General features: G+C 37.0%; 1 protein-coding gene across 3 annotated transcripts in view; it reads right to left on the bottom strand.

The window, feature by feature from the left end:
• Positions 1-25,902, bottom strand: part of CCDC148 (coiled-coil domain containing 148) — a 302,348-nt gene that overhangs the window by 196,151 nt on the left and 80,295 nt on the right. For 2 of the 3 annotated variants that reach the window (XM_010353360.2, XM_010353361.2), the window contains exon 2: positions 6,224-6,345. In XM_010353360.2, the coding sequence (XP_010351662.1) occupies positions 6,224-6,345 (122 nt within the window). Of the gene's footprint in view, positions 1-6,223; positions 6,346-13,764; positions 13,817-25,902 lie in introns of those variants that run through there. The other variant, XM_010353359.2, reaches the window with a different exon arrangement.

The raw sequence follows: 25,902 nt of genomic DNA, 5'->3' as shown, positions 1-25,902 counted from the left end.
CCTGATCTGCTCCATCTCACAGAGCAGCCTGTGTTTCTCAGGCACCCCTACCAGTTGGCTTCAGCCAAAGCAAGACCCTGGCATGGGAGACTGAAGGCAAGGAAGAAAGGAGAAGCCAAAGGATTACATCATCTTGCCTTCTCTACTCTCACAGGGTCTCCAGGAGCATTTGCTCATGTCCATTGCCCCAACTTTTCTCTGAACAGTTCCGCTGCGTTCCAACTATCTCTGGGTAACCTCACCCCAGGAATGTGGCATGGCCTTGCTTCTTCTGTATGTCGCTCTGACCTACAGATGGCAGTGACTTCCTGTACTTGTCAACTTCTGTATTGCCTCCCAGTCCTCTGCCTTCTCAGTGCTATCACCTGCATAACCATCTTCCTACATTAAAAATCCCTCTACTCTGAATCCTCAAGTGATGTCTGTTCCCTGGTTAGACTCTAACTTATACTCATGCATACTCCAAACTCAAGTATTCCATATTAAACATTTTAAACTACAAAATTGTAAATCAGAAACTTGATGAAATACACACATTTCATAATTTCTCTGCTGTTAAAGCACTTAGTACCCTACAAGCTTTAAAAGATCAATACTGGAGATGTAAAGACTTCAGAAGACAAGTTCTAAAAAGGAATCTTTATAATGCATGCTATTTCCAGCCATCATTCACTGATTGCTTTAACCTTGAGTTTATCTTTCTGCTGTTCTGGTTACTGATTCAAAATTAGGGATATAAGAAAACAACTCAAAGATTACTTTTAAAAACTACAAAGTCAAAGTCAAATATTTTCCTAAGAAGGTCTTAAGAGTGTTGCAATTATAAAATTTAGGAGGGAAGTACATTTTTAAAAGCACAGGACACTGCAGAAAAACATTCAGCAGTCTCTATTTTACCTACCAAAAAATACAAGTACACAGTATTTCTAAAATCTGACATTTTAATGTTCACTTTAAGAATGCTTAAAACTCATTCTAGCCATTTACCATACACAGTATCTAAAGTCTGTTGTAACAGATACAACTTTTAAAATTAGATTTCTTTGGCATATTTGGTACACATTGTACAAAAAAATTAAAATATATTGGTGAAAGACAGGGACACATTTTTATAGTTTGTAAAAAAAATCAATGCTCTCGCCTTTGGGCCCAGGGAAAGTCCAATTACGTAGACAATAAAAGTCAAAATAAAGCTAATATTTTTCACTAGACAATTCCAATATTTTGTACAACACACTGATTTTTTTTATAAATTCACTCATTGGTTCCACTTCTATCCTTGGGCTAAAAATGAAAAAAAAAAAAGTCTTAAAAAGAGCAAAAAGATTTAAAGTTCTGTCTTTACCAACAGAGAGATGTCTAGGTGATTCCAATTCATTTTACTGGGCAATATGCCATATAAAGTCAATACTTAGGGTGGATGATAATTTGTGCAGAATGCTGACGATTCAAAAATACTCTGGAAAAATGACAAAACAATGAATCCACAAAAGACTTAGAAACCAGGGGTTTCCTGTGTATGGCTTATTGTGATGGTCCAAGATAATAAAACCTAAATAGGCATCTTGTAATATTACAAAAGTCCTTTGAACCAGAAGATCCATCTTTTGAGACAGATGTCAATAACTAGTAGACAATTGGTTACATGTATGTATATGTTTGTCAAATGTCACTGGGATGTACGTTTGAGATATATACATTTTACTACATGTGAGTTATAACTCAATAAAGAACTGTTAACACAAATAAAAAGAAACAAAAAACTATAGTAAGATGCAATTTCTCATCTATTGGGTTGGCAAAAACTCAATTGTTTAACAAAACACTCTGTGAAACTAAAGAAAGCATGTTCCCTCTAGTATTGCTAGTGGGAATACAAAGTGATACAACCCCCATAGAAGGGAATTTGGAGATGTATCACAAGATTTCACATGGATTTATCAGGTGACCTAGCAGCTTCATTTATAGAAATTCATCTGAAAACTATATTGGTGAAAGTATAAAAGATATATGCACAAAGCTATTCACTGCAGTACCATTTGTAATAGAAAAAGATTAGAGCACAAAACTTCCATCAATAAGTGTTCTTGCCAAAATTAATTGAACTTGAATCTGATCAAGTCCCTAAATATAACTATCAATTTACTGGAAACACAAGAAACAGAAAAACATGTTGAATGGCACCACCAGGATGTAATCTGCCTAATTCAGACTATAAGACAAACAATACAATTTCTTCAAAAAATAAATTACAAAATACAAGAGGATAGAGGAGCAAATCTAAAAAAAAAGTTATAATGTACAGATTATATCTAGAAGCTGATTTAAATAAACTTTAAGACAAAATTTTTGAGATAATCAGGAAAATTTAACACTACATATTTGAAATTATTAAGACAATAACATTTTTAGACATGGTAATAGTATTATAGGCTTTTAAAAATCTTTATTATTTCAGCAATACATGTTGAAATATTTATGGGTGAAATATTATGATGTCTGTGATTTGCTTCAAAACAGTCTGGCACAGGGGGTGGTTTGCGGGTAGGAGTATAGAGGAAACAATGGTCAAAAGTTGATCATTGTAGAAGCTGAATGATGTGACATGGAGATCCACTATACCATTCAATCCAATTGTTCATATGTTTATAATTTTCTATAACATTTTTTAAAAGAATTAATAAAGCCTTGAGCTGTACAAGAATTATCTAAGCAAAGAAATTCAAATTTAAAAATAATTGCAAAGATCTCTTTAACAGTTAATACACTGGGAATGAACAGTTACACACAATGTACCAAAATTGGTCTCAGTTTTTAGTCCAACTCTATTATTTGTCTTCAGGTTCAATCTCAGCCTTTGAAAGACCAGATCACTGACTGTCCACTTCAGTCTTATATGGTTGGCATCCCAGAAATTGTGCATGATCAATGACACAGTGATTATATAAATGACCCTCATATCTAGCTTGTTAATAATATCAGTAGTACAAATCAGACAAGTAACTATGCATTCTAGATGTAACTTGAAGCAATAATCTCTTTATGTGCTTTAAATGTTAATATTTTATCATTTTATTTAAATATGTTTAATATTGCCAGAGAAAAGTGCTGTAATAATTAACAATGATTATTAAAACTGTAAATTACATGTCTAAAAAAAGAGTGCATTTAAATGGTAAAATAAATAGGGAAGTAGGCCAATAATTAATACAAATATTAAGAGAGAATGTGTTAGCTATGAAACATTAAGAATAATAATATATTCTTTTTGAGCCTATATATTTTTAATTCAAGTAATATATGAAAGAATAACAGAGATACTATTATAATCATAATTCTAGTTAGTGTGGACTATTTTTTATCTTAGCATTCAGGACATTAAAAAAAAATTTTGAGTTGTATTTAATTTCCATTTATTTAATTCCACTTAAGCCATGAGTCTTTTAAGAAAAAGTCCTATTTGGCAATTGTTCACAACTTACAAGAATAAATTAAAAGCAAAATGTCAACTTGCCACCTCTAAATTAAATTAGAAGGGAAGACTCCAAAAAATAACGTACAACAATATTCCCAATGCATTTTCCTTAATCCAGATATAATAAAAAATGAAAACTGCATGAAGAAAAAAAAGCAAGTGTTAGAAAATGATGAAGTACCTAGGACACATTTTGTTCTCACTAACTGAAATTCAAAACAACAGACATCCCAAAATGCTTTAAAAGGACAATTCCTTATCATCATGAATCTACGGAGACTGAAAATGGAAGCAAAGGCTTGTCAAAATGATTGCTACAGACTGTGAACCGTTTTCATTAGTTAAAGACAAGGGATTTTTTTTGGAGATTTGCCAAGCTATGAATCCCAGGTACACAGTTATTTCTAGAAAAGCTTCTTCCTGAATTACATTCCGCTATGAACAAAAAGGTTACTGATGTTATTTAAAATGCCAGTTGAACGTGAGCATCTGTTTAACCGCACAAATATGTAAATACAGTGACCAGAGTAGCAATCCAGTGGCTGACAGTGCTGAGAAATTACTGTTCCTGCACTTGATATCAAACTATAAAGACCACAATAATAATTAAAAATCTGAAATATATTGATTCTTTCATAATGAGTCTATCACCAAAGAGAAATTCACTTTGACAAACTACTGATTTTAACATTCAACCATTCTACATTCAGTCAAAATGTCTTTTTTGGTACATCTCGAATGGATGGATGGATGGTATTAGAAATATAAGTGTGTATATATACATACATGAATATTTATTTATCTATTCCAATACTGACAAGGGTGTAGAGAATACATTTGTTTGGTATCTTCATTAAAACAATACCTTGGGAAAGAAACTTGGTAACAGGTCTCAAAAACACTAAAAAACACTCACACTTTTGATCCAGATGTCCCAATCATGGGAATTTTTCCCATGAGAGTAGAGGATTCTAAAACATGAAAAGTCTCTATGCTTGAAGTAGCATAATTTCTATTATCACAAAATTGGGTACATCTCAAATATCTAAAAATTGGGGTGGGATAATGCATGGATCATTTTCTCTTCGGAGTACTTGTCACTCCTGTTTTTACCTAGTTAATTCTTTTGTATTATATTTTTAATTGACATATTGTAATTGTGCATATTTATGGGCACAATTTGATGTTTTGATACATATATACGTTATATAAAAATATACATTAAATCAGGGTATTTAGCACGGCCATCGTCACATGCATTTATCATTTCTTTGTGGGGAGTATATTCAACAGCCTCTCTTCTGTTTTGTAATATACAATACCTTACTGTTATTCATCCTCACCCTACTGTGCAATAGAACACCAGAACTGATTCTTCCTATCTCATTGTAACTTTGTACTTTATTGGCCTTGAGATCCCAAATCCAATATCCCTTCCTCAGAAAAGCCTTCCCTAACCACTCAGTGAAGATCAAATCCTATTATACACCAGACAGCATGGTTTTTACTGCAGTTTATACTTGGGATAATTTTACTTCCAGGTTTATTTGATAAACACTGACTCCTCTCCCTCCCCCAGCAAACAGTAAATTTCATAAAGGTAAGGGCTGTATTTTGCTTACCATTGTATCTTCAAGGCAAATAGTAGACACATAATAAATATGTACTGGCTTGAACAATTAAGTATGTAAAAGATTATGTGACAGACCGTTAGGGAGAAAAGTATACATGATTTCATGTCTATGCTTATCATGGGAAAAATAAAATGCGTATTACGTTTATGTTTATATATATGTGTACAATAAACAGAAGTCAGGAATACGAAAAGTTTTGTTAGGATGATAGTAATATAAGTGACTTTACCACAAAATTTCTTTGAATGTTCCCATAACATTAACTTATTTTAAAGTTATATAAACCAAATAAATAATGCCCTGGCTTTTAAGTGGTTGCCTTAGTTTGAGGAGATATAGCCCATGAATATATGGTAATCTCTCCAGAATAGAGTATCAAATGTGCTTTGAAATCATAACAATTGCCTTCTATAAAAAAAGGTATTAACAATAAAAGGCAAAATGAACAAACCATGAAAATTGTGAATACAAACAACATGCAAATTATGTAACAAGTTGCTTCACCTAATCTGTTTTTTACTGCAGTCAAGTAATGAAAATACTGTTTTTAATGAACTCTATTATTTCCACAAGAAAGAATCATACTGTGTGAATAATCCTAAACTATACATGGTCCTAAAATACTGTGCAAAATCACTTGCACATAATCTCCTTTCAAATCTAGCCTAGGTTCGCCCTGGCCTGGAACATATCTTTAAGCCAAAAACGGAATTCTAGAAAAGAGAGCACCTGAGGACATATTTGTATAGTGTTGGAGAAGGAGTCTTAATCAGGTAATAGTCCGCAGCTGGTAATTACTAACAATTTTTATTCTTCAGATTAAGTTGGAAGTTGTTGAAAGCTAATAAAATAACTGTCTTTCAAAAAATAAAGTTGAATTCAGACCTCAAAGAGTTGTTCTGAACTTTAAATGGGTAATGCATGAATGCATGTAAACTATATAATGGTGTCTGAGAGCATTCGATAAATGTTAGCTGCTATTCACTATTATTACTACTTGGGAGTTTCTAACAACTATTTGGAATGTCATTTATTTTCACATTGACATTGTAAACACTTTCTAGCAATTCAATTTTCTAAAACTAGAAAAACACATACACACATAACTTCTAACCTTTAGCTCTGCAGAGGCAGAAGCTAATTTCTTTGCTTCAGTTAATACACGCAATTGTTGATAGTCCACTGGTTTGTACTTGGTGTTTCTCATCTCATTTTTCATAGGCAATACCAGATTATCTATTAGGTATAAAAACAGAAAAATGACAAAGAAAGAATATCATGTTATTGGAAGTCAAAATATAATTAGGGCAACATATTGACTTCAGATGTTATTTTTAAATATTTTTAAGCAAATACAAGAAACAATATATTACAATATTGATAATATATTTGAGGCCTCTATTTCTAGAAATTATTATAATATAGCCCCTTTATTTCTTGCACAACATTACTTCTGAAAGGGTACAGAGGGAATGCTTTCAGCTAAATTAGTACCGTATATTGAAGATTTTAGAAAATTATAATGCCAAGCTACAAAGTATGATGACTGTTAACCCATTCTTTTTATTTAAAATGTGATAGATATCAACTGTGAATATTAAGTATCACATCATTATAAATCAAATTATATAAATAGATTTTTCAATCATAGATGCATTTTTAACTTAGAAAAATCAAAATAATTTTAATTAAATTTGAAAAAAGGTTGAAACTGAAAGCTAAAAGTTTAATACATTGAAAAATATTAAAATCATGTAAAATGTTTGAGTAATCTACATCCAAATACATACAATGTCCTAGTCCGGTATGATATGAGCCATTTGGATAAAGCAAAACACAAGCAAGAGTTACTCTAAGTTCAAGTAGCATAAAGTATACAATAACTTGAGTAACTCAAATAAAACATGTACTTCCACCTCAATTATATGAATAATTCATCTGTGTCATATAAAGTAATTAGGATTTATTAAGTAAATCATGGATCACATGACTATAGAAAGCTCTCAAATGATTTCAGGCCAATCACAGTGAAAGAAAGCAAGGGTAGGGAGACCTGGCAAGATGGCCAAATAGGAACAGCTCTAGTCTGCAGTGCCCAGCTAGATCAATGCAGAAAGTGGATGATTTCTGCATTTCCAACTGAGGTACCTGGCTCATCTCACTGGGACTGGTTAGACAGTGGGTGCAGCCCACGGACAGCAAGCTGAAGCACAGTGGGGTGTCACCTCACCCAGGAAGCACAAGGAGTTGGGGAACTCCCTCCCCTAGCCAAGGGAAGTCATGAGGGACTGTGACATGAGGAATGGTGCACCCCAGCTCAAATACTATGCTTTTCCCATGGTCTTTGCAACCCACAGATCAGGAGATTCCCTTAAATGCCTACTCCACCAGGGCCCTGGGTTTCAAGCACAAAACCGGGCAGCCATTTCAGCAGACACCGAGCTAGCTGCAGGAGTTTTTTCATACCCTAGTTGTGCCTGGAATGCCAGTGAGACAGAACCGTTCACTCCCCTGGAAAGAGGGCTGAAGCCAGGGAGCCAAGTGGTCTAGCTCTGTGGATCCCACCCACATGGAGCCCAGCAAGCTGAGAACCACTGGCTTGAAATTCCCGCTGCCAGCACAGCAGTCTGAAGTTGACCAGGAATGACTGAGCTTGGTGGGGGTAGGGGTGTCTACCATTACTGAGGCTTGAGTAGGTGATTTCCCTCTCACAGTGTAAACAAAGCCACAGGGAAGTTCCAACTGGGCAGAACCCTCTGCAGCTCAGCAAAGCTGCTGTAGACAGACTACCTCTCTAGATTCCTCCTCTCTGGGCAGGGCATCTCTGAAAAATAGGCAGCAGCCTCAGTCAGGGGCTTATAGATAAAACTCCCATCACCCTGGGACAGAGCACCTGGAGGAAGGGGCAGGCGGCTCTGAGTGCAGCTTCACCAAACTTAGACTTCCCTGCCTGTCAGCTCCTTGCAGCGGATCTCCAAGCACAGTGTTCGAGCTCTGCTAGGGGTCAGACTGCCTCCTCAACTGGGTCCCTGACCCTCATGTCTTCTGACTGGGAGACACCTCCCTGCAGGGGCAGACAGACACCTCATACAGGAGAGCTCCAGCTGGCATCTGGCGGGTGCCCCTCTGGAACAAAGCTTCCAGAGGAAGGAACAGGCAGCAACCTTTGCTGTTCTGCAGCCTCCACTGGTGATACCCAGGTAGACAGGGTCTGGAGTAGACCTCCAGCAAACTCCAGCAGACCTGCAGCAGAGGGGCCTGACTGTTAGAAGGAAACTAATGAACAGAAAGGAATACCATCAACATCAACAAAAAAGAAACCCCAGCCAAAGGTCACCAACATCAAAAATCAAAGATAGATAAATCCACGAAGATGGGGAGAAGCCAGTGCCAAAAGGCTGAAAATTCTAAAAACCAGAATGCCTCTTCCCCTCCAAAGGATCACAACACCTTGCCAGCAAGGGAACAAAACTGGATGGAAAATGAATTTGACGAATTGACAGAAGTAGGTTTCAGAAGATGGGTAATAACAAACTCCCCCGAGTAAAGGAGCATGTTCTAACCTAATTCAAGGAAGCTAAGAACCTTGAAAAAAATTAGTTGAATTGCTAACTAGAATAACCAGTTTAGAGAAGAACATAAATGACCTGATGGAGCTGAAAAACACAGCACAAGAACTTCACGAAGCATACACAAGTATCAATAGCTAAATGGATCAAGCAGAAGGAAGGATATCAGAGGTTGAATATCAACTTAATGAAATAAAATGTGAAGATAAGATTAGAGAAAAGAGAATGAAAAGGAACAAACAAAGCCGCCAAGAAATATGGGACTATGTGAAAAGACCAAACCTATGTTTGATAGGTGTACCTGAAAGTGACAGGGAGAATGGAACCAAGTTGGAAAACACTCTTTAGGATATTATCCAGGAGAACGTCCCCAACCAAGTAAGACAGGCCAACATTCAAATTCAGGAAATACAGACAACAACACAAAGATACTCCTCCAGAAGAGCAACCCCAAGACACATGATCATCAGATTCACCAAGGTTGAAATGAAGGAAAAAATGTTAAGGGCAGCCAGAGAGAAAGGTTCGGTTACCCACAAAGGGAAGCCCATCAGACTAACAGTGGATCTCTCAGCAGAAACCCTATAAGCCAGAAGACAGTGGGGGCCAATATTCAACATTCTTAAAGAAAAGATTTTCAACCCAGAATTTCATATCCAGCCAAACTAAGCTTCATAAATGAAGGAGAAATAAAATCCTTTACAGACGAGCAAATGCTTAGAGATTTTGTCACCACCAGGCCTGCCTTACAAGAGCTCCTGAAGGAAGCACTAAATACGGAAAGGAACAACCGGTACCAGCCACTGCAAAAACACACCAAATTGTAAAGACCATCGGCACTATGAAGAAACTGCATCAACTAACAGACAAAATAACCAGTTAGCATCATGATGACAGGATCAAATTCGCACATAACAATACTAACCTTAAATGTAAATGGGCTAAATGCCCCCAATTAAAAACACAGACTGACAAACTGAATAAAGAGTCAAGACCCAACAGTGTGCTCTATTCAGGAGATCCATCTCACATGCAAAGATACACACAGGCTCAAAATAAAGGGATGGAGGAATATTTTCCAAGCAAATGGAAAGAAAAAGAAAAAAAAAAAAAGCAGGGGTTGCAATCCCAGTCTCTGAATAACAGATTTTAAACGAACAAAGATCAAAAGAGACAAAGAAGGGCACCACATAATGCTAAAGAGATCAAAGCAACAAGAAGAGCTAACTATCCTACATATGTATGCACCCAATACAGATTCATAAAGCAAGTTCTTAGAGACCTACAAAGAGACAGACTCCCACACAATAATAATGGGGGACTTTAACACCCCACGGTCAATATTAGATCAACAAGACAGAAAATTAAGGATATTCAGGACTTGAACTCAGCTCTGCACCAAGCAGACCTAATAGACAGCTACAGAATTCTCCACCCCAAATCAACAGAATATACATTCTTCTCAGCACCACATCGCACTTACTTTAAAATTGACCACAGAGTTGGAAGTAAAACACTCCTCAGCAAATGCAAAAGAATGGATATCATAACAGTCTCTTAGATCACAGTGCAATCAAATTAGAACTCAGGATTAAGATACTCACTCAAAACTACACAACTACATGGAAACTGAACAACCTGCTCCTGAATGACTACTGGGTAAGTAACAAAATTAAGGCAGAAATAAATAAGTTCTTTGAAACCAGTGAGAACAAAGACACAATGTACCACAATCTCTGGGACACATTTAAAGCAGTGTTTAGAGGGAAATTTATCTCACTAAATGCCCACAAGAGAAAGCATGGAGAAGATCTAAAATTGACACCCTAATATCACAATTAAAAGAACTAGAGAAGCAAGAGCAAACACATTCAAAAGCTAGCAGAAGACAAGAAATAACTAAGATCAGAGCAGAAATGAAGGAGATAGAGACAAGAAAAACTCTTCAAAAAAAATCCATGAATGCAGGAGCTGGTTTTTTTGAAAAAACTAACAAAATAGACCACTAGCCAGACTAATAAAGAAGAAAAAAGAGGAGAATCAAATAGACACAATAAAAAATGATAATGGGTATATCACCACTGATCCCACAGAAATACAAACTACCATCAGAGAATACTATAAATACCTCTATGCAAATGAACTAGAAAATCTAGAAGAAATGTATAAATTCCTGGACACATACACCTTCCCAAGTCGAAACCAGGAAGAAGTTGAATCTCTGAATAGAACAATAACAAGTTCTGAAATTGAGGCAGTAATTAATAGCTTGCCAACCAAAAAAAGTCCAGGACCAGATGGATTTACAGCTGAATTCTACAAAGGTACAAAGAGGAACTGGTACCATTCCTTCTGAAACTATTCCAAATGATAGAAAAAGAGGGAATCCTCCCTAACTCATTTTATAAGGCCAGCATCATCCTGATACCAAAACCTGGCAGAGACTCAACAAAAAAAGAAAATTTCAGGCCTGATGAAAATCAATGCAAAAATCCTCAATAAAACACTGGCAAACCGAATCCAGCAGCATGTCAAAAAGCTTATCCACCACGATCAAGTCAGCTTCATTCCAGGGATGCAAGGCTGGTTCAACATAATGCAGATCAATAAACATAATCCATCACATAAACAGAACCAATGACAAAAACCACATGATTATCTCAATAGATGCAGAAAAGGCCTTTGATAAAATTCAACAGCCCTTCATGCTAAAGTTCTCCATAAACTAGGTATTGCTGGAACAGATCTCAAAATAATGAGAGCTATTTATGATAAACCCATAACCAATATCATACTGAATGGGCAAAAACTGGAAGCATTCCCTTTGAAAGCCGTCACAAGACAAGGATGCCCTCTCTCACCACTCCACTTCAACATAGTATTGGAAGTTCTGGCCAGGGCAGTCAGGCAAGAGAAAGAAATAAAGGGTATTCAAATAGGAAGAGAGGAAGTTAAAATTGTCTCCGTTTGCAGATGACATGATTGTATATTTAGAAAACCCCATCATCTCAGTCCAAAATCTCCTTAAGCTGATAAGCAACTTCACCAAAGTCTCAGGATACAAAATCAATGTGCAAAAATCACAGGCATTCCTATACACCAATAATAGAGTGCCAAATCATGAGTGAACTCCCATTCACAATTGCTACAAAGAGAGTAAACACCTAGGAATACAACTTACAAGGGATGTGAAGGACCTCTTCACAGAGAACTACAAACCACTACTCAAGGAAATAAGAGAGGACACAAACAAATGGAAAAACATTCCATGCTCATGGATAGGAAGAGTGAATATTGTGAAAATGGCCATACTGCCCAAAGTAATTTATAGATTCAATGTTATCCCTATCAAGCTACCATTTACTTTCTTCACAGAATTGGAAAAAACTACTTTAAACTATTATGGAACCAAAAAAGAGCCCGCATACCCAAGACAATGCTGGGCAAGAAGAACAAAGCTGCAGGCATCATGCTACCTGACTTCAAACTACACTGCAAGGCTACAGTAACCAAAACAGCATGGGACTGGTACCAAAAAAGATATGTAGACCAACAGAACAGACCAGAGGCCTCAGAAATAAAGCCACACATCTAAAGCCATCTGATCTTTGAAAAACCTGACAAAACAAGCAAATGGGGAAAGGATTCCCTATTTAATAAATGGTGTTGGGAAAATTGGCTAGCCATATGCAGAAAACTGAAACTGGATCTCTTCCTTACACTTTATACAAAAATTAACTCACGATGGATTAAAGACTTAAATGTAATACCTAAAACCATAACTATCCTAGAAGAAAACCTAGGCAATACCATTCAGGACATAGGCATGGGCAAAGACTTCATGACTACAACACCAAAAGCAATGGCAACAAAAGCCAAAATTGACAAATGGGATCTAATCAAAACCAAGAGCTTCTGCATAGCAAAAGAAACTATCATCAGAGTGCACAGGCAACCTACAGAATGGGAGAAAAATTTTTCAATTTATCCATCTGATAAAGGGCTAATATCCAGAATCAACAAAGAACTTAAACAAATTTACAAGAAAAAAACAACCTCATCAAAAAGTGGGTGAAGGATATGAACAGACACTTCTCAAAAGAAGACATTTATGCAGCCAACAAACATATGAAAAAAAAAAAAGCTCATCGTCTCTGGTCATTAGAGAAATGCAAATCAAAACCACAGTGAGATACCATCTCATGACAGTTAGAATAGTGATCATTAAAAAGTCAGGAAACAACACATGCTGGAGAAGATGTGGAGAAATAGGAACACGTTTACAACATTGTGGAAGACAGTGTGGCAATTTCTCAAGGATCTAGAACCAGAAATACCATTTGATTCAGCAATCCCATTACTGGGTATATACCTAGAGGATTATAAATCATTCTACTATAAAGACACATGCACACATATGTTTATTGTAGCACTGTTCACAATAGCAAAGACTTGGAACCAACCCAAATTCTCATCAATGATAGACTGGTTGAAGAAAATGTGGCACATATACACCATGGAATGCTATGCAGCCATAAAAAAGGATGAGTTCATGTCATTTGCAGGGATATGGATGAAGCTGGAAACCATCACTCTTATCAAACTAACACAAGAACAGCAAACCAAACACTACATGTTCTCACTCATAAGTGGTAGTTGAACAATAAGAACACATGGACACAGGGAGGGGAACATCACACACTGGGGCCTGTTGGGGGGTGGGGGGCTAGGGGAGGGATAACATTAGGAGATATACCTAATGTAGATGATGGGATGCTGGGCGCAGCAAACCACCATGGCATATGTATACCTATGTAACAAACCTGCACGTTCTGTACATGTTCGCCAGAACTTAAAGTATAATAAAAAGAAGAGGAAGAAGAAGAAGAAGAAAGCAAGGGTATCCTGACCACTGTTGAGGATTAAAATAAACTCATTGTAAGGAACTGGCCAGTCATTCAGCGTAACCAGAAAGCAAGCTTTCCATTATTAAATATTTGAAAAATCAACATTCCTATTGTATATCATTTCAAAAGTACATAATCCAGTGCAAATAATAAAACAGAGTTGGAAGTAGGAAAAATACCTGAGCTATCATTTCTCTGAATTGTCATGAATGGTCGGTCTCTTTGATTCATTTTTTCTGTATCTGTTAAGGAAACAAGAGAGAAGTAAAATTTCATAATATTATTTTATAAATGTTTTTAAAGCTGTGTTACTTGAAGTAACTGGGTGCCATAATGCTTTTTATGTTATTAAAATTTGCTTTTCTTGCCCTTAGAAGCCTCCCTCCATTAGTGTTTTTCCGTGCCTTTCTTGTTCTTGGTCCACTCTTTCCTATTTTTTCCCTCTTAATCCTCCCCTACTGGATTGTTCCAGTGACTGATAAAAATTTTGTTATTAGAAAGTTGTTATGTGTTTTATTTTGTGTTCCTGGGAGGAAAGAAATTACCTAAATTGAAGAATAAATTATTCACTACTTCTATTACAAGTAATATGGCACTTTTGATAGATACAGAGATGCAGGGACACGGAGCAAGATGGCTGAATAGGAACAGCTCCAGCCTCCAGTTCCCAGCGCGAGCGACACAAAGACGGGTGATTTCTGCATTTTCAACTGAGGTACTGGGTTCATCTCAACAGGGAGTGCGGGACAATCGATGCTGGTCAGCTCGTGCAGCCCGACCAGCAAGAGCTGAAGCAGGGCAAGGCATCGCCTCACCTGGGAAGCACAAGGGGGAAGGGAATCCCTTTCCCTAGCCAAGAGGAACTGAGACACACAACACCTGGAAAATCGGGTAACTCCCACCCTAATACTGCGCTTTACCAAGGGTCTTAGCAAATGGCACACCAGGAGATTATATCCCACACCTGGCCCAGAGGGTCCCAAACCCATGGAGCCTCCCTCATTGCTAGCACAGCAGTCTGAGTTCTAACTGCAAGGCGGCAGTGAGGCCGGGGGAGGGGCACCCGCCATTGCTGAGGCTTAAGTAGGTAAACAAAGCTGCCAGGAAGCTCAAACTGGGTGGAGGCCACCGCAGCTCAAGGAGGCCTGCCTGACTCTATAGACTCTATCTCTGGGGACAGGGCATAGCTAAACAAAAAGCAACAGAAACCTCTGCAGATATAAATGACCCTGTCTGACAGCTTTGAAGAGAGCAGTGGTTCTCCCAGTATGGAGGCTGAGATCTGAGAATGGACAGACTGCCTGCTCAAGTGGGTCTCTGACCCCTGAGTAGCCTAACTGGGAGACATGCCCCACTAGGTGTAGACCGACACCACACACCTCACACGGCAAGGTACACCCTGAGATGAAGCTTCCAGAGCAAGAATCAGACAGCAACTCTTGCTGTTCAGCAATATTCTATCTTCTGCAGCCTCCACTGCTGATACCCAGGCAAACAGGGTCTGGAGTGGACCTCAAGCAATCTCCAACACACCTACAGCTGAGGGTCCTGACTGTTAGAAGGAAAACTAACAGAAACGACACCCACACCAAAACCCCATCAGTACGTCACCATCTTCAAAGACCAAAGGCAGATAAAACCACAAAGATGGGGAAAAAGCAGGGCAGAAAAGCTGGAAATTCAAAAAATCGGAGCACATCTCCCCCTCCAAAGGAACGCAGCTCATCGCCAGCAACAGATCAAAGCTGGACAGAGAATGACTTTGATGAGATGAGAGAAGAAGGCTTCAGTCGATCAAAATTCTCAGAGCTAAAGGAGGAACTACGTACCCAGCACAAAGAAACTAATCTTGAAAAAAGAATGGAAGAATGGATAGCTAGAATAATCAATGCAGAGAAGGCCATAAACGAACTGATAGGGATAAAAACCATGACACGAGAAATACATGACAAATGCACAAGCTTCAGTAACCTGACGCGATCAACTGGAAGAAAGAGTATCAATGATTGAAGATCAAATGAATGAAATGAAGTGAGAAGAGAAGTCTAGAGAAAAAAGAGGAAAAAGAAATGAACAAAGCCTCCAGGAAATATGGGATTATGTGAAAAGACCAAATCTATGTCTGATTGGGGTGCCTGAAAGTGACTGGGAAAATTGAACCAAGTTAGAAAACACTCTGCAGGATAGTATCCAGGAGAACTTCCCCAACCTAATCAGGCAGGCCAACATTCAAATTCAGGAAATACAGACAACAACAGAAAGATACTCCTCGAGAAGAGCAACTCCAAGACACATAATTGTCAGATTCACCGAAGTTGAAATGAAGGAAAAAATGTGAAGGGCAGCCAGAGAGAAAGGTCAGGTCACCCACAAAGGGAAGCCCACCAGACTAACAGCAGATCTCTCAGCAGAAACTCTACAAGCCAGAAGAGACTGGGGGCCAATATTCAACATTCATAAAGAAAAGAATTTTAAACCCAGAATTTCATATCCAGCCAAACTAACTTTCATAAGTGAAGGAGAAATAAAATCCTTTACAGACAAGCAAAAGCTTAGAGATTTTGTCACCACCAGGCCTGTCCTACAAGAGCTCCTGAAGGAAGCATGAAACATGGAAAGGAACAACCAGTACCAGCCATTGAAAAACATGCCAAAATGTAAAGACCATCGATGCTAGGAAGAAACTGCATCAACTAACGAGTAAAATAACCACCTAATATCACAATGACAGGATCAAGTTCACACATAACAACATTAACCTTAAATGTAAGTGAACTAAATGGTCCAATTAAAAGACACAGACTGGCAAATTGGATAAAGAGTCAAGATCCATCAGTTTGCTGTATTCAGGAGACCCATCTCACATGCAGAGACACACATAGGCTCAAAATAAAGGGATGGAGGAAGATCTACCAAGCAAATGGAGAAAAAATAAAAGCAGGGGTTGCAATCCTAGTCTCTGATAAAATAGACTTTAAACCATCAAAGATCAAAAGAGACAAAGAAGGCCATTACATAATGGTAAAGGGATCAAATTCAACAGGAAGAGCTAACTATCCTAAATATATATGCACCCAATACAGGAGCACCCAGATTCATAAAGCAAGTCCTTAGAGACTTACAAAGAGACTTAGACTCCCATACAATAATAATGGGAGACTTCAACACCCCACTGTCAACATTAGACAAATCAATGAGACAGAAAGTTAACAAGAATATCCAGGAAGTGAACTCAACTCTGCACCAAGCGGACCTAATAGACATCTACAGAACTCTCCACCCCAAATCAACAGAATATACATCCTTCTCAGCACCACATCGCACTTATTCCAAAATTGACCACATAATTGGAAGTAAAGCACTCCTCAGCAAATGTAAAAGAACAGAAATTATAACAAACTGTCTCTCAGACCACAGTGCAATCAAACTAGAACCGCTCGACTACATGGAAATTGAACAACTTGCTCCTGAATGACTACTGGGTACATAACAAAATGAAGTCAGAAATAAAGATGCTCTTTGAAACCAATGAGAACAAAGATATGACATACCAGAATCTCTGGGACACATTTAAAGCAGTGTGTAGAGGGAAATTTATAGCACTAAATGCCCACAAGAGAAAGATGGAAAGATCTAAAATCAACACCCTAACATCACAATTAAAAGAACTAGAGAAACAAGAGCAAACAAATTCAAAAGCTAGCAGAAGGCAAGAAATAACGAAGATCAGAGCAGAACTGAAGGAGATAGAGACACACAAAAAAACCCTCCAAAAAATCAATGAATCCAGGAGCTGGTTTTTTGAAAAGATTAACAAAATTGATAGACTGCTAGCAAGACTAATGAAGAAGAAAAGAGAGAAGAATCAAAAAGATGCAATAAAAAATGATAAAGGGGATCTCACCACTGACCCCACAGAAATACAAACTATCATCAGAGAATACTATAAACACCTCTACACAGATAAATTAGAAAACCTAGAAGAAATGGATAATTGCCTGGACACTTACACTTTCCCAAGACTAAACCAGGAAGAAGTTGAATCCCTGAATAGACCAATAGCAGGCTCTGAAATTGAGGCAATAATTAATAGCCTACCAACCAAAAAAAGTCCAAGACGAGATGGATTCGCAGCTGAATTCTACCAGAGGTACAAGGAGGAGCTGGTACCATTCCTTCTGAAACTATTCCAATCAATAGAAAAAGAGGGAATCCTCCCTAACTCATTTTATGAGGCCAACATCATCCTGATACCAAAGCCTGGCAGAGACACAACAAAAAAAGAGAATTTTAGACCAATATCCCTGATGAACATCGATGCAAAAATCCTCAATGAAATACTGGCAAACCGAATCCAGCAGCACATCAAAAAGCTTATCCACCATGATCAAGTGGGCTTCATCCCTGGGATGCAAGGCTGGTTCAACATTCGCAAATCAATAAACGTAATCCAGCATATAAACAGAACCAAAGAAAATAACCACATGATTATCTCAATAGATGCAGAAAAGGCCTTTGACAAAATTCAGCAGCCCTTCATGCTAAAAACGCTCAATAAATTCGGTATTGATGGAATGTATCTCAAAATAATAGGAGCTATTTATGATAAACCCACAGCCAATATCATACTGAATAGGCAAAAACTGGAAGCATTCCCTTTAAAAACTGGCACAAGACAGGGATGCCCTCTCTCACCACTCCTATTCAACATAGTGTTGGAAGTCCTGGCTAGGGCAATCAGGCAAGAGAAAGAAATAAAGGGTATTCAGTTAGGAAAAGAAGAAGTCAAATTGTCCCTGTTTGCAGATGACATGATTGTATATTTAGAAAACCCCATCATCTCTGCCCAAAATCTCCTTAAGCTGATAAGCAACTCCAGCAAAGTCTCAGGATACAAAATCAATGTGCAAAAATCACAAGCATTCTTATACACCAGTAACAGACAGAGAGCCAAATCATGAATGAACTTCCATTTACAATAGCTTCAAAGAGAATAAAATACCTAGGAATCCAACTTTCAAGGGATGTAAAGGACAACCACAAACCACTGCTCAGTGAAATAAAAGAGGACACAAACAAATGGAAGAACATACCATGCTCATGGATAGGAAGAATAAATATCGTGAAAATGGCTACACTGCCCAAGGTAATTTATAGATTCAATGCCATTCCCATCAAGCTACCAATGACTTTCTTCACAGAATTGGAAAAAACTGCTTTAAGTTCATATGGAACCAAAAAAGAGCCTGCATTGCCAAGAAAATCCTAAGTCAAAAGAACAAAGCTGGAGGCATCATGCTACCTGACCTCAAACTATACTACAAGGTTACAGTAACCAAAACAGCATGGTACTGGTACCAAAACAGAGATATAGAGCAATGGAACAGAACAGAGCCCTCAGAAATAATACCACACATCTACAGCCATCTGATCTTTGACAAACCCGAGAGAAACAAGAAATGGGGAAAGGATTCCCTATTTAATAAATGGTGCTGGGAAAATTGGCTAGCCATAAGTAGAAAGCTGAAACTGGATCCTTTCCTTACTCCTTACATGAAAATTAATTCAAGATGGATTAGAGACTTAAATGTTAGACCTAATACCATAAAAACCCTAGAAGAAAACCTAGGTAATACCATTCAGGACATAGGCATGGGCAAGGACTTCATGTCTAAAACACCAAAAGCAATGGCAACAAAAGCCAAAATTGACAAATGGGATCTAATTAAATGAAAGAGCGTCTGCACAGCAAAAGAAACTACCAACAGAGTGAACAGACAAAAATGGGAGAACATTTTTGCAATCTACTCATCTGACAAAGGGCTAATATCCAGAACCTACAAAGAACTCAAACAAATTTACAAGAAAAAAACAAACAACCCCATCAAAAAGTGGGCAAAGGATATGAACAGACATTTCTCTAAAGAAGACATTCATACAGCCAACAGACACATGAAAAAATGCTCATCATCACTGGCCATCAGAGAAATGCAAATCAAAACCACAAGGAGATATCATCTCACACCAGTTAGAATGGCAATCATTAAAAAGTCAGGAAACAACAGGTGCTGGAGAGGATGTGGAGAAATAGGAACACTTTTACACTGTTGCTGGGATTGTAAACTAGTTCAACCATTGTGGAAAACAGTATGGCGATTACTCAAGGATCTAGAAGCAGAAATACCATATGATCCAGCCATCCCATTACTGGGTGTATACCCAAAGGATTACAAGTCATGCTGCTATAAAGACACATGCACACGTATGTTTATTGCGGCACTATTCACAATAGCAAAGACTTGGAATCAACCCAAATGTCCATCAGTGACAGACTAGATTAAGAAAATGTGGTACATATGCACCATGGAATACTATGCAGCCATAAAAAAGGATGAGTTCATGTCCTTTGTAGGGACATGGATGCAGCTGGAAACCATCATTCTCAGCAAACTATTCCAAGAACAGAAAACCAAACACCACATGTTCTCACTCATAGGTGGGAATTAAACAATGAGATCACTTGGACACAGGAAGGGGAACATCACACACTGGGGCCTATTATGGGGAAGGAGGAGGCGGAAAGGATGGCATTGGGAGTTATACCTGATGTAAATGATGAGTTGATGGGTGCTGATGAGTTGATGGGTGCAGCACACCAACATGGCACATGCATACATATGTAACAAACCTGCATGTTGTGCACATGTACCCTAGAACTCAAAGTATATTTTAAAAAAAAGATTTGAACAAGTAATTCATGTAAAAAGACACCCAAATAGCCAATAAACATATAAAAGACAAAAAAAAAAAAAAAAAAAGAAAAAAGAAAGATATAGAGATGCACCAGCCAGATCAAAGGACTCGCTGCCTTGCTGTGGGAATACAGTCTGCAGATAGCCTCCAGCAACACCCCCTTCAGGGTAGGACTCAGCTGCAGAGAAGAGCCTCGTCCAAAGGCATATGCTTTCTTGGGCAGCCCATACCAAGTGACTGAGCAAGGCAGGGGTGTAAGGCTATTTGAGCCCAATGTAGGACACTCTGATATGTAATATTTGCTCCAGAGCTTTCTGCCACGCTGGGCTAGAGTTTGTTGGACCTGCATTGAAGTTGTTGTCTTCATCTGTCCAATCCCACTTCCTTCTTCTCCCTTTCACAGGTATAGATGCCTGCTAAACATCTTCCACTCCACACTCTTCAGGTGGCTCTTTAAATAACAGTACTCACTTTTCAAAAGTTTGTGTTCCATATCCACTAGGTTGAACTACCCATGTCTAGTGGCCCTTTCAGTAACCTAAACCTTCTTAAATGGAGGAGAAGATAGTTAAGGTCCATGACTTTTGGAAACTCCCCAAGAATTCCTAAGTGCTTACTATAGCCTCCCTGTCACTACCATAGCCTTCTCATTTATTTTAATCTGCTTTAAAAGTATAATCTACAGACAGGAGTGGCAAATGTAAATGCACTCAGCAGCCATCAGTAAGTTAAAGGAAAGAAATGGCAAGGAGCAAGACCATAAGAGTGGCAGAAAATATGAAAAACTGAAGAGCATTCCACACCCAAAGATAAGCAAATATACCTTTTTCCTTTTTATAACACAAGTACCAGACAAAGCAAGCCTCCAGAAATAAATCTATGCTGGTTTGTCAGCTCAGGCCTACTACATCCCCTCCCTGGTTTTCATTTAATTCTGCCACCCATAGCTTAGCTGTCCAAGTTTGCCATCTTTATCTCATAGAAGACCTCCCCTGTCCCCTTATTGGTCAGTTGTATAGTTTTCTTTCATTGGACAGCCAGCACCTTTAGATTTAGGCCTCATTTTTCTTGGCATTGAGACTCAAACATCGAGGTTCTGAAACAAAATAGGGTTTTCCAGATTCCCTTTTGGCTACCTTGGTCTAACCCTGCCTAACTTGTTCCTCCTGGTTTTCAGAAGAAAACCATGCAAGCCATAAAATGTTTCTCACCATCTCTATATACTTCAAATTTTAATTGTGGCCATAAGAAATCTGACATTAGAATATATTCTGGAAATCAAAGTTGTAGCCAAATCTGTCTTCATGAACTGGAGACCTCATTTGGTTCCAACCATTTAGAAGACCAAGTGGAAATACTTCCTGACCTGCACTACTCTAATCTTTATATATAAATCATGTATAATTTCGACTTGCCTTCCAAAAATGTTGAGGGCCTGTGAACTAAAGAGTTACTAAGCTGAGGTATTATAAAACTGATTTCATTGTAATGTTTCTTATATGAGAGAAATGATTAGACATTCAGATTTAGAATCTGCAAAGTTCACAAGTAATTTACTTAGTTCCGGTCTCATTTTAGCACTTGAGATGATTGAGGCTCAGAAAAATGACCAAAATCATACACCTAGTCAGTAGCAGAACTTTCAGTTTCAAAATCTCACATTATAATACAAAAATCTCTGAAAATGAAGGTTTAGTTCATAATTAATATGGTGGCCAAACCCAACCTGAGCTGCAATCATTTGGTGGCAAACCTGACCCAAACTGAAGTTTACACTATTAATGTGAACCTTCATACATTTATGTAAAAATATTAATCTGTTTAATTATGGGATGATGCCGGGGCCCCAACAGGGTTTCAAAAAATAATGGGCATATGTTTTTTATCCCATTTCTAAAAATCTGAAAAACCTAAAAAATATCTGGCTCCACATATTTCAGATAAGGGCTTTATGAAACTGTATTAAAACAAACATTTCCTGATTCCCAAACAAGTATACATCATCCCGACAATTTCAATTTTATGCTTACTAGTGAGAAATTCAAAGTGGCTATTTCAGCCTGTAGTTAAAATGCTTTGGCTGAGTAACTGCTAACTTGAACAGAATTTTTTATGTTAAATAACTTAAGAACAGTTAGTTTTAGAAATTATTCCATATTCACATTATATGACATTTTAGAAACAGCTTATGAATGTTACCAAAATGTTAAGGCTTTTAGATCTACTCAATTATGGAAAATATTTTTGTAAGAAATTTTTATAGCATAGGAAGAACACTTTGATACATAATAGAATGACAGTGTCACAATAGCTAGAGGGTTGAAAAACATTTTAGCGAAAAGTTAATTATTACAGAGTTGATGGAGTATCTAAACTTTGTAAAATAGATAAATAAATGAAGCCATTTATTTGTCTATTTATGACCAGTCTCTATAGGGAAAATCAGGACTTCTTTAGAGATGTGAAAAAGTAAGAGAGACATCATTTATATAAGGATGCAGTTTTTTAACACTTAATATTCTTATTCTTCTCTTTTCTAAGAAAATCTTTTTTTAATACACTGAGGAAGGAAAAAGTGAATTATATTTAGGGCTAAGGTTGTACCACATAGGGATAGCTTGTAAACTCTAAACTGATTATAAATATGTAGACTAGTCAATCACCCCATGATAGTGAGTTTTCCACAGTGGGGATTCGGCCAGGTGAAATGATGTTAAAAACAATACCAATATGTAGAAATAGTATTGTTCTGGCTATACGGGCTCTTCTTTTGTTCCATATGAAGTTTAAAGTAGTTTTTTTTTTTTTTTCTAATTCTGTGAAGAATGTCAATGGTAGTTTAATGGGAATAGCATTGAATCTATAAATTACTTTGGGCAGTATGGCCATTTTCACAATATTGATTCCTCCTATCCATGAGCATGGAATGTTTTTCCATTTGTTTGTGTCCTCTCTTATTTCCTTGAGCAGTGGTTTGTAGTTCTCCTTGAAGAGGTCCTTCAATTCCATGGTTAGCTGTATTCCTGGTATTTTATTCTCTTTGTAGCAATTGTGAATGGGAGTTTATTCATGATTTGGCTCCCTGCTTGTCTATTGTCGGTATATAGGAATGCTTGTGATTTTTGCAAATGATTTTGTATTCTGAGACTTTGCTGAAGTTGCTTATCAACCTAGGAAGCTTTTGGGCTGAGACAATGGGGTTTTCTAGATATAGGATCATGTCATCTGCACACAGAGACAGTTTTACTTCCTTTCTTCCTATTTGAATACTCTTTATTCCTTTATATATTTCTCATGCCTGATTGCCCTGGTCAGAACTTCCAATACTATGTTGAACAGGAATGGTGGGAGACGGCATCCCTGTCTTGTGCCAGTGTTCAAGGGGAATTCTTCCAGCTTTTGCCCATTCAGTATGATATTAGCTATGGGTTTTTCATAAATGGCTGTTACTATTTTAAGGTATGTTTCATCAATACATAGTTTGTTAAGAGTTTTTAACATGAATGGATGTTGAACTTTATCAAAGGCCTTTTCTGTGTCTGTTGAGATAATCATCCAGTTTTGTCTTTAGTTCTGTTTATGTGATGAATTACGTTTATTAATTCATTGAACCAGTCTTTCATCCTGGGGCTGAAGCCAACTTAATCATGGTGGATAAGCTTTTTGATGTGCTGCTGCATTCAGTTTGCCAGTATTTTATTGAGGATTTTTACATCAATATTCATCAGGGATACTGGCCTGAGGATGGCATATCAGGGGGTTAGTGGAGGGAGAGTATCAGGATAGATAGCTAACGCAAGTGGGGCTTAATACCTAGGTGATGGGTTCATACGTGCAGCAAACCATATGTACATCACACAATTACCTATGTAACAAACCTGCATGTCCGGCACACATATCCTGGCACTTAAAATAAAATTAAATTAAAATTTTAAAATATATACATGTAGAAACATCTTGGATGTGGTATCAAATTATTGTAAAAAATTAACTTATCAATAATAAAAGTTGGCCATGATATTGATTATAAAATAAACCTTCATTTTTAGAGATTCTTGTATTATAATGAAAGATTTTGAAACTAAAGTTCTTTTGCTACTGACTAGGTACGCGATCTTGGACATTTTCTTATGAAAGATCCCATAACATTTTAAGTGTTTTCGTTCAAATATTATGGCCAAAGTCCAGCTGAAGCGGTATTTTTCTAACATCCAGAATTCATTTTTAAATTTTAAGCAGAATGTTACATATCACTTTTATTATAAAACATTATGCACTGTAGTTTGTATAAGATAAACTTATTGTCCTGAAAAAACTAATGGAACCAAAAGATGTACTATTAGAACTAATATAAATGGTTAAACAAAGTACTCAGTCACATAATAAATATGACCAATTCAAATACAATGGGAAAGATCTCACTAAAAACAAACAAAAAACAAAATATCTAGGAATAAACTGTATAAGAAGTTTGTAGGACATATACTGTGAAAAAACTATCAAACTTGATTACAGAAAATTTAAAAAAAAATTGAACAGAAAGAAACTAGTCTAATACTGCATACCAAATATTTAACTTTGGCAATTTCTGGGTAGTAGGATTATATTTAATTTTGATTGCTACTTTATGCTTGAGCATAATTTCTAAATTTTTCTTATTTTATAGGAAGAAAAAAACAACACAGTTTTAAAAGTACTAAGCAGAGGCAATAGTTATTTTACTATATTCTGGAAAAACACTACCATGGTATGCCTATTTTACCAATTAAAAAAGAAACTGGATTTCGTGACATCAAGAATCCTTTAAGATATAAACATATGTAAGTGTAATTCATGATACTGATACTGAATTGAGTTCTTACTAACCTTCTACCAAAACGCAGACTATATTAAAATACACTTGTTGCATGGTATAGAACTTTAAAATGTTAACATTAGAATATTCACCAGTTTATTTATTTTATATAGGTATAATAATGACATATACACAATTCCACAAGTTATTTTATTTAATAATGTAACTTGGCCATCTTTCCATATCATTCTATTTGTGTATTCATATATATATACACACACATATATGTGCCTTTAATGACTGAAAATGGCATATATACATACATACATTCATTCAACCAGTACAAGAATAAAGACAGAAATTTTTCTCAAAGAATTCTGCCTTTTTTACTGAAAAATAAAATTCATAATCAGAAAAATAAAATCTATCAAATCTCTGCCCTCTTTATAATTCATATAAATTTGCTTATGAACCGATTCCACATATAGTCAACCTATATGATTTTCTCAGTTTTTATGTTTAAAACAGCTCAAAGTAGAGAGCCTCAATCAACCTTGCTAATAAAATAATTCAAATACAGCTCTATACATCCCATAGGCTTTTCCAGTCTGAGGAACAGAGTACGGGAGAAAGAAGAGTTTAACCACAGCAAATAACCTAAAAGGGCCCGTTTTCCATGGGACTTCAGAGCCCCACGGAGAGTGAAGGTAACTGCAGTGGAGCGTCTCATGCCCTTACTCCCTCTATATATCCTCCAAACTATTTTAAT

Source organism: Rhinopithecus roxellana, chromosome 14, assembly GCF_007565055.1.
Source record: "Rhinopithecus roxellana isolate Shanxi Qingling chromosome 14, ASM756505v1, whole genome shotgun sequence".
In the NCBI taxonomy this organism is placed as follows: Eukaryota; Metazoa; Chordata; class Mammalia; order Primates; family Cercopithecidae; genus Rhinopithecus; species Rhinopithecus roxellana.
This window is presented reverse-complemented; position numbering and strand designations above follow the sequence as displayed.